Source organism: Medicago truncatula, chromosome 4 (assembly GCF_003473485.1).
Source record: "Medicago truncatula cultivar Jemalong A17 chromosome 4, MtrunA17r5.0-ANR, whole genome shotgun sequence".
NCBI lineage: Eukaryota > Viridiplantae > Streptophyta > Magnoliopsida > Fabales > Fabaceae > Medicago > Medicago truncatula.
This window is the reverse complement of record NC_053045.1, coordinates 28,915,432-28,925,889: the sequence shown is the minus strand read 5'-3', so window position 1 is coordinate 28,925,889 and position 10,458 is coordinate 28,915,432. Positions and strand designations below refer to the sequence as shown.

The 10,458-nt window shown below is 34.7% G+C and overlaps 1 protein-coding gene across 1 annotated transcript; it reads right to left on the bottom strand.

Annotated features, from left to right (window-relative positions):
• Positions 1-9,138: 9,138 nt before the first annotated feature.
• Positions 9,139-9,910, bottom strand: LOC120579963 (uncharacterized). The gene is made up of 3 exons (XM_039832743.1): positions 9,571-9,910; positions 9,342-9,465; positions 9,139-9,235 (listed from the first exon to the last, which is right to left on the bottom strand). Exons 1-3 carry the CDS (start codon positions 9,908-9,910, stop codon positions 9,139-9,141), a joined length of 561 nt encoding a protein of 186 aa, XP_039688677.1.
• Positions 9,911-10,458: the final 548 nt, after the last annotated feature.

Genomic DNA, 10,458 nt, shown 5'->3' with positions numbered 1-10,458 from the left:
ATTAGGGGGCAAAACAAAAAAATACATATTCCCGGTGGACTGAAAACCCGAAAGGGCGGTCCAGGCAAAAATTAGGGATTTTCTTTTAATAAAACAAAAGGTATGACTGCGGAAGCATACCAATGGAAGGACACTCTGTACCGGTTAACAAATAGCGACTTCTTCAGACTTCTTTCATCGACAATGGGCTCACCCCCCAGGAGGCACCAGTGGCTACCTAGTGCCAGTTTCTTACACCATCAACGGCTCGATTTGCTCACAATAATATCATCTCCAAGGAAGGTTGCCGAGTGTTTGTAATGCAATGTCGGTCCAACTCCCATCTTACCTATCTTGTCTCAGTTCATCGATTCACGTGTCATGTGCATTCATATATCCATACATTCATGCAATCATGCATTCGCCAATATTTTCACATAATCACACGTTTATGCGTACACGACATATGCATAACATCAATTCACACATAATTGCATCAGTCAAAGCTTACCATTGTGTCAAGCCGCAAGTTTCTACAAATGAGCGTTTTCCATTTCAACTTCAATTTCAAAAGTGTCATCCCCGGCGTAAAGTCGTGCTAGTTATGTCACTAATCAATGTCAATTTCAACTTTAGTTTCGAAGTGTCATCCCCGGCGGAAAGCCGTACTAGTCACGACACTAGTTAATCTCGATGTCAACTTCAAACTCCAGGTATCATCCCCAGCGTAGCTGTTCTAGAGATGTCACCAATCCAAACCTTTCAAGCGACCGATTCCAACAAACGAATAGCCTATGTCAGTTTTTTTCCCTTTCGAGCAACCAGTTCCAACAAACGAACAACTCATGTCAATCTTTTATCTTTATGCCCAGCGACCGATTCCAACAAACGAATAGCCTATGTCAATGTTTTTTTACCTTTCGAGCGACTAGTTCCAACAAACGAACAACTCATGTCAATCTCTTATCTTTATGCCCAGCGACCGATTCCAACAAACGAATAGCCTATGCCAATGTTTTTACCTTCCGAGCAACTAGTTCCAACAAACGAACAACTCATGTCAATCTTTTATCTTTATGCTCAGCGACCAGTTCCAACCAGCGAACAGCCTGTGACAAGTGGCCAATTTCAACCAACAAATAGCTTGTATCCTTCTATTATTTCATTTTCAAAACCAAGTCCACAAATGGACATTGGAGTCTGAACCATTGCACTTTGTTTTGAGATGTCGAGACAATGAGGAACAACCATTTTCCCCAGTGAAACCATTTTCCCCAGTGAAACCATTTTCCCCAGTGAAACCAGATTCCCCAGTAAAGTCGGATCCCTTTCTTCGAAGAATTTGGGTATCCCAGTGTCTTTTCATTCCAGTCGAGCCGTCTTTGTCATCATGCATTCATAATTAAATCATGAGCATTCATAAACATCTTAGGTCAAAATTGGTGCATTTTTGTATTTAAGTCTCTTCGGCTCGTCGAGTCAAAGATTTTACCTTCAAATCTCTGAGCGAAGAAACTTAAATAGGGGCATCTGTCATACCCCAAATTTTTACCTAAGGTCCCACTGACACACGTCTCCGAACTCGGATCAGACTCACATTTCAGTGAAAAATTCGGCAGGGAGGTATTTTGAAATACCTCATAAAATTCCGAATCGGGCCCTCTTCTCTCAGTCTTTAAATTATTTATTTCCATCTTTTAAAATTTTTAAAATTCTAATTTTAATTTTAGTCCAAGATTAGATTAAATTTTTCTTTTTTATTTATTTTATTTTTTTATTATTAATTTTTCTTTTTTATTAAGTCCCAAAAATGTCCATGAGTCCCAAGAACAGTCCAGGTTCATGCGTAACAAATCACAAACCATCATCCTCATCCTCATCCAGTCTGTTACGCGCCTATCTCCGTCTCAATCTCCTAAAATCTGCAAATTTTGTAACAAATCCTTGTCCCCAAACAGCACTATAAATACATAACCTGCATAACAAAGAGAAACACAGCAGAGAACAACAGAACACGAACAAAAAAAAACAGAGAACAAACACACCGCACAGAACCGGCACGGCTACACATAGCAGAACGCAGCACAGCACACGCGCACACCCACAGAAGCGCGCAACCGCAACACGATCGCACAGAACCGGCACGGCTACACACAGCAGAACGCAGCACAACACACACGCACACGCGCTGAAAACAACACGACGGCACAGAAAAGGAAGCCATAGGCGCGCACACGACAGCACACACACATACACAAAATCAGAACCAGCCAGGAAGAAACCAAATCGAATCAAAACCAAAGGTATAAAAATTTCTTCCCTTTTTAGATCTAGGTTGAACCGTGCCTATTTTGAAAATTTCATACGCAAAATCGGAACCAGAAGGAAGAATAGAGTAGGTGTAAAAAAAAAAATAAAAAAAAAAGGAGTTTTTAGCTCCGGCGCGGCGGCGCAGCCGCGATGGCTCGCCGGCCACCGCGCCGGAATCCCACCGGCCCCCCAAGCCTCCCGCCGGAGAAGAAGAGTAGGAAGAGAGAGAAGAGAGTGTTTTTTGAGAGAAAATAGGGAAGAGAGAGAAAGAGATGTAAAAATGAGAGAAAAAAAATCCTACAACCCTTATATATCCCCCAAACCGGGTCAACCCATGACCCGCGACCCACGACCCGGTTCGTTTACTTAGGCCCAATTCCTTTTTCTGCTTTCTGCACACCCCTGTTTACTACTGCACCCCACCATGTGTTTGGACCTTTTTTATTCTTTTTCGCATTTATTTATTTTTCTTAGCATTTTTAATTTTATCGCAGACCTTAGAATGTAAATAGGCTTTTTATGTAATAGTCATAGATTTTATATTAGGGTAGCCGCGCTTTTATTCTTTATGCTCCGTTAGTTTATGTGTTTATTCAAAAATCATAAAAACATGCAAATAACCAAAAAAAATCACAAAAACATTTTTCATAATAAACCTTGATCCAAATCAAGTGACCGCATTTTTATTTTCTTTTCTTAATCAAACATCAATCAATTTAATTCTACCTTGAGTTTATTTTCATTTAAATTAAAAAACACAAACAAATTCTTATTTGCCACTTGGCTTTTCCTTTTAAAACCTTTTTCAAAACTAATAAAAAACATACAACCAATCAAACGTCAATTTCTACCCCGAACTACGAGGTTTTGATCCCTCACGGGTACGTAGGCAGAGGACCATGTCCTTCCAAATCAATAAAAAATGTAGATAATTAGGTCTTTATTTTTCCACTTTAATTCCTTCTTTTCAAAAATAAGCAAGCAAGTTATAGCACATTAATTAAATAAAATCAAGAGGTTCCCGTAGAGTACTACGGACATAAGGGGTGCTAATACCTTCCCTTTATGTAACTAACCCCCGAACCCAAAATCTTTTCAAAATGGGGTAGTTTGAACTTTTTTCCCTTTTTTTTTTCTTAAAAAATTAAATGTTCAGTCGTGAAATAAATTAGTGAGTCAAAAGCTAATCAAATAGCCTTGATCTCCAAAAAATGACGCGACAACCTCCTAACCCCAAATCCTTCTTTCTCCTTACTAGAACAAATATGATCTCAGGCAATCCAAGACATTTTCCTAAAATCCCTACTCCCCGTGCCCCAAAAAAATCGAGACAACAACGAATCAATAGAGGAAATGATACCTTAAGGGGTTTGGAAGACGGAAAGAGCATAGACAAGAAGAGAGGACATAACAACCTTCAGAAGAATAATTCGGCCACCTATAGATAAATCCATAGTCCTCCACCGGTTCTCAGAACAAAGTGGATTACCCCGACCGACAAACCCAAATAGACGAAGGGAAGCTTCCTAATTTTACATTTCAGCACCAATGTTGTCTCAGTTAACTAAGAATCACTAACATTAATTCCAACTAATTTTTTGTATGGAAATTCACCTTAAAGGCAGAAAGAGCCTCAAATAAAATCGAAACTAGACAGAAAGATCTAACATTTTTCCAACTCTTATGGCCAAGTACCAAAGTGTCATCAACAAATTGCAAATGAGAAATCGCCAAAGACGCAGAAGAACCCACCTGATACCCAACAAAAAGATTGTGATTCACCAAAGAAGACATCATTACATGCAGTTGTAAGTCATTTAGATAAGTCCCCAAGATTTTTATCATACTCCACATTGTATCTCTTCTATAATTATGAATGAAATGAGTTGTTATTTTTTTTGTCAAAAAAAAAATTGTGAGTGTAAGTGTTGTTCCAAATTGTAGCTTTTAGTAAACGTGAGTTTGAGGGGTTGAAGCACGTTCAGGTGAATCAAGTTTCCAGTTACCCAAACACCAGAAAAAAGGCAAAACCGCGTTTGAATGTGTTCCAAACTCCCGTTTCTAGAAAACGGGTAACCAAACGAGCACTAATATGAGTTATATATATTTTTTTGGTTACAAAGAGTTATGTATTTTTTATGAATTACCAAAAATGATCTTCAATCTAATAAAAAAATTGATTAAGTAAACCTCACTATCATACAATCTCACAGATTTATAACAAAATTTACATATAATCAATCAATTGTATCATTCCTGGTTAGAATCAAAGTGACCATGGGTGCTAGATACAATTAGTCGTAAACAAATTGGATATACTATTATTTAGCAGCACCAAAATGTCTTAAAAAATATCTAGGGAATCCTCTAAAAGTTAGGGATCATATTAAAAATATTTGCTCACATCCAAATTATACACAGCCTTAATGTGTTAAAAAATCGAAGGTATGATGTTAAAATTATAAATCTGATTTTATTTTTTGACCATTAAGTTATTTTGTTACAAAGGGATGATATTTTTTTATTTATTTTTGGATACTATAGGGGTGATTTTTATGTGTGCATTTATGGTATTGTTGATGAGATGAAAGTAGGTCTTACGGTTCTAGAATGCACTATTTTACAATGTAGGTGTTATGAGATGCAGATGTGAAAATTAATGAAGCATTGTTGTATATACCTCAAAGACAACTAACTAATATAAGCACTTTTCAGTTTTTTTTATTACAGGGTATCTTCATGTGCAACAACTACATATACTTATCTCTTGAGTCTGATAGGACCATAATAGGTGACAAATCCTTACACTACTGTATTTTTAGGGCTGAATTTGAAGAGATCTTTTACCATCTCATCTAAACGTTCTTTGGTATTCTGTTTATACTTCTATTTAAAGGAATTAAATTCACAATTTAAAGGTGACTTTATAAGGGGGTGAATTAAGGATGAAGACTTTTATTTTTTGTCAATGGCATTAGTTCTCGTTAAATTTTCCAAACTTATTAGAGAAATAAAAAAACATTCTTTATAGGTTTTTTTATAAGCAAAAGTGTATTGATGAGAGTACAATTAGTATTCAAAACTCATTACAGAAGAGTTGCATTATTTGAAGATAAGATAAGATAAATGTCAACTCCAACAATTGAAAAATACATATTATTTGCCTCTACCCTTCAACTAATGAACCACATCCAAGATAGTCTATTAATCATATCAATCACCTCTTTTGAACTAATCACTTTCCCATTGAAGGGAATGTCCTTCCTTTCCAACCAAATGCACACCAACAAGTATTTAACATAAAAAATGAGATATCATATACTTCTTTATCTACTTTACAAGAAAGTTGAATGACATAATATTTTCCACATTCTCGTTCCCCCACAACGCCAGGTTCTATCGAAGCAAATTAAATATGGCATCCCAAATTCCTTTCGCACCCCTACATGAGAAAAATAAATGATTGTCAGTTTCTATTTCGTTAAAACAAATCACACAACATGTGTTGATAATGCGAACTTTTGACGAAACTGAGCTTTGTACGAAACGTAGTTTTAAAAGCCTTAGGATTCACATCGACAACAAGAATGAATATTGAGAAACACAATAAATGAAAGGAATAAGCTATTTTTATACATCAAATGTAAATCATGTACATACTTCAAATGGGAGGTTTTGCTGAGCACTCTTCTAGAGGTGGAGAAAGATGCTTCTGTAGTAAAGACCCATCAAATATCATTATATTAGGGTAAAATCTCCTAAAATTGTTCATCTGGAATGAGAATGATAGTTAGTTTTAAGAAGTTATCACCAATGAAACTCTATTAAAAATTTTAAAAAATTACTCACTTCCTTGTCATTTGGCTTTGTAAACCCAAATTTATCTATCCACATTGACTCGGCTTCATGAGCAGCTGGTAAGACTAATGTTTTTACTTTTAAGTGCCTAAGCATATTCTCTATGCAAGAAAACAAGGACCGGAAGTAACCCTAAAAGAAAACAATAACATTTTACGTATACAAATATTTTATATAATCCTATTTAACTTCAAATAATTGCTCAAATTTAAATTCATTGCTGAAGTAAATAAAATTACACGTTTTTGGTATTTAGTCGTAGTTGCAACTAAAGGAAGCTCAGCCACTTCTTGGCCTAACACGCGGAATATCCCGGCACATGCAATCACTTTCCTGTAAAACCATGAAATACACAAAAAATCAAGCATGTTTTGAACGAAATACGCAATAAGCTACAAAACATACTCCAGACCCAGCCTTACTTGAAATAGAGAACTGCACAATACATTCCCTCAAAAGAGTATTGACCCTCGATCTCCATCCTATAGAAATCCAACGAACAAGAAGAAAATTCCATTCACAAGTTCAGCAGTGTCCAAAACGAAAATCAATTGTACAAGAGGTAAAGGCTTCTTACCCATAAAGCATTGCCCGAATTAAATCAATTTTTGTTTTAGGATCCTTTATGGACTTAAATCGTTCCTGGATAACACATATTTCAATCGTTAATAAATATCAATTTGATCATATATCAAGCAATCTGTAACTAGAGTACAACACCGAAACCACAATACTCACATGAAAGATAGCATTTGCCTTGGAAATCAATGGACTAATATTATGTTTAGGATTGTTCAACTTCGTGTTGAGGAGTCTCCATTTTATATCAAGACCCAGTTCAGCTTCTCCGCGAGCCATTAATTTTTGCAATTTCATATGAATATCATCACAATCTATGCCACAGAACCATTTATCTTTAGGTAATTCCTAGTAAAAAAAATTGATTATCAACAATCGGATATAATAATGAAAAAAAAAACATAATTCATGACAAAAAGGAGACATTTATTACCACTAGGTTAGCCATGTTATGATCCTTCAAACACTCAACATGAAATTCCTTCTCACACTAAGGAAATAACAATCAGTAATTTAATCAAAACATATAGCGATATAACAATGAAAACAAGTTTATGAATAAGGCATGGTAAACAATGATTCACATGAACCAATACCTGCTTACAAATCATTACTGTCCGTGGACCAGACTCATTATTGTTGAAATCTCGCTCGCTAATACGTTGAACAAATGTATGTTAAACCAGTATAACTTTTTTACACAACAAGAACAAAATAACAAAAAGAAAAAACAATGAAAAATGATCATGACATAACTCACTTATAAAATAAAACAGTAATTACCTGCACAATGCACATGGACCATCCTTAACCTCTTTTTGTTTTTCTGAAAGGGTGCATACCTCGGTTATCTGTTCCGAAGGATCACCCTCTGCAATCCTTCCAGTTGCCACATCATTTTCTTTATGCTTTACATTTTTGTCCTTGTGGAATTTATTACGACAATATTCACAATATCGCTTCCTCTTTGGCGGGGATTCAAGAGGAATACACTCTGCAAAGGAAAAAGTCCAAACTTGTCATTCTAGCTCTTGATGAAATATGGTATAAACACATAATATATGCAAACAATATGTTGCATGATGTAATAGAAAACTTAAGTTGGACTAATACAAAAATATAAATTAAGTACCTAAGTGAAAAGATCTTTGGCATCGATCACACCATAACAGATTCCCTACTTGTTCACAATGACTGCAGCGCTCATCACTATCGGACATAGAAATTCTCCGATTATTGGCCAACTCATGTAGTGAGACTCCATCAGCGGTCCGTATGTACGAGTAACTACAATAAAGAAAACACTTGTTGATTCCCAAAACACCATACTATAATTCTTCGTAGCATAAATAATTAAGAGTAAAAACATGAAAATTAAGGGGGAAAAAAGAAGAAACAATATAATTAGATGTAGACAAAATTCAATGTATAAATATAATGAGTCTTCGATTACACCATGTGCATGCAGTGACGACCTTAGACATGTTATGAAGGATGTGATTTTTTCCCATATTTTCAAGGATTCTACTAGATAAAAACTCAAATATATATATATAGGGTTATGCTAGAAGCCACCCATGAAGGTGTCTTTTAGCAACCCACACCTCAAGGGGTGATTTCCATTTTTTAGTTATAACTTTGCTAAAAGACACCTTCGTAAAATTTAGTTGGTATCTTTTAACAAATGCTAATAGAATAACTTGCTAAAAGACACCTTCATAAAAGGTGTCTTATAGCAAAACCCATATATATATAAATAAAACTGAACAACATAACAATGTATATGTGCAAGCAGGCTTGAGTGACAGATCTATTAAAAGTTAGGGCAACAATTTGATATGCACTCAAATCTAAGGGAATATATGTACCAAGTATCCAACATTTAGTAATACAGGTTAAAGAAAAACTCACGGTTTCCGTCGCGATGCCCTGCCAGCATGTGCTTCAAACTTAGAAGGGCTGACCTGCTCATCCGATTTTTATATTATTTTAACAATAATCTTTTACATTGTCTACTCAAAGTTGACAGATGAGACAACATATACTACATAATAAGAAAAAAAAATTACCACTTCGTTACAGCAGCCACACAAAATACCAGATTTGTTTATATTTATTTTCCCGTGCAATAGTTTCTGCCAATACATGAAAACTATATTCAGGAAAGTTAAGGGTGAAAAAATGTATGTAACAAGAAGTCATCATCAAAGCAACCTTTCCACGATCAAAATATCCTACTGCAGCTCCATCTTCCAACATATTTTCTTGAAAGACCAACTTATGCAAGCCCCGATCCCTTTAAAATTTAAAAACGTAATAAGGGATACGACTATAAAACAAGAGATTAACACATCCATAAAATAATACTTGAATATGATGTAAATGTTTTATATTTGAGCAAAAAGATCAAACTTACTTCCTAGTAATTCTTCGTGGACTCTTATCACAATATGTGTTGCACTTCATCCCTTTGTATGATGAAGTTTGAGGCACAACCGGTTCGGGGGATCTGAAATAATCGGATAGTGGATGCTATATCACCATAACAACAAAGATAATTTATAATGTACCATTATAAACCAAATAAAATTACAATTATTAAACAAATAAAATACCTATGATTAACGGTTGTTGGTGAGACACGACTATCAATAGTCTCAATTGTATGCCTTGGACTAGGTTGACGATTCTTTGATTCCTCGCATGAACTGGAGAATAATCCTGACACAACTTTCGCATCTTCAAAAGTAAAAAATATTTCAAGATTGCTTCTTAGATTTTTTGCAGTAAGCATGCAAACACATCAATAAAAAGTGTAGGAAACTAAAGATGTGATTTACAAACCTCTGTAATCCACACAAAACTTTTGCCTCTTCCCTCGAATTGATGGCTTCTTATTCTTCTTCTTATCCGTCTTATTCTTCATTTTCTTCTCAGCATAATCACCATTTTTTGCAACAGTTTCAACAACAACATTGTCCTTTAGTTCTTCTTTAGAACTGGACATTCCTGTCTTCTTAGGATTAGAAACAGGAACCATATTCTGGTTCTTACGAGGTCGGGTTTTACTCAATGAGGTCCCGATCTCAGAGTAAGAGTTAAGTGCAAAGGAAAATTCTCTCTTATGCCCTGTACGCACTTTAGACTTTATCACGAAAAGTTCAGAATCATTAAAATTTGTCATTTATACTATAGTAATAGTTCAATTAAATGAAAATTAATTAATATAAAAAATAGAGAAGCTCATAAATATTGAAGCACGCATCAAGTGAGATAACGAAATAAAAGCTTCAAGAAAGAAGAAAGAAGAATTAGGGGTTGAAACGAATTTTGGAAATTTGAGAATTGGGTTGAAGAAAGGAACTAAAGTGAATAAGATAGAGAGAAGAAAATAATTAAAATGAGACAAGATTTGTTGTTAAGACCTATTGCTTTTGAAGAAGAAGTTTTGTTTTCCTCTGTATACATTTCTATCACAAGAAATGTGGGTATTCCAAAGCAAAAATCCCAAATAAAAGAATATAAAATACAAGGAAACTTTAATTTATTTTATTAATTTATTTTATTTAAAAATACTTTTCAATAAATTATTTTATTATTATGAAAGAAATTTATAGTATATCATTTTAATGAATTTAATTACCAAATGTACTTTGTCTAAATTTTTGACCAAAGACATGATTTTGTCTCGAAATTTTTAATTATACATAGAAAAATAAATATGATTAACTA

Bases quoted from the DNA above. Each gene is read 5' to 3' on its own strand.
- LOC120579963 (XM_039832743.1), bottom strand. From the start codon at position 9,910: ATGACAAATTTTAATGATTCTGAACTTTTCGTGATAAAGTCTAAAGTG. The intron at 9,466-9,570 runs GTTTGTAAATCA...TTACTTTTGAAG, and splicing joins GTTTTGTGTGGATTACAGAG to ATGCGAAAGTTGTGTCAGGA. The intron at 9,236-9,341 runs GTATTTTATTTG...CGATTATTTCAG, and splicing joins CCAACAACCGTTAATCATAG to ATCCCCCGAACCGGTTGTGC.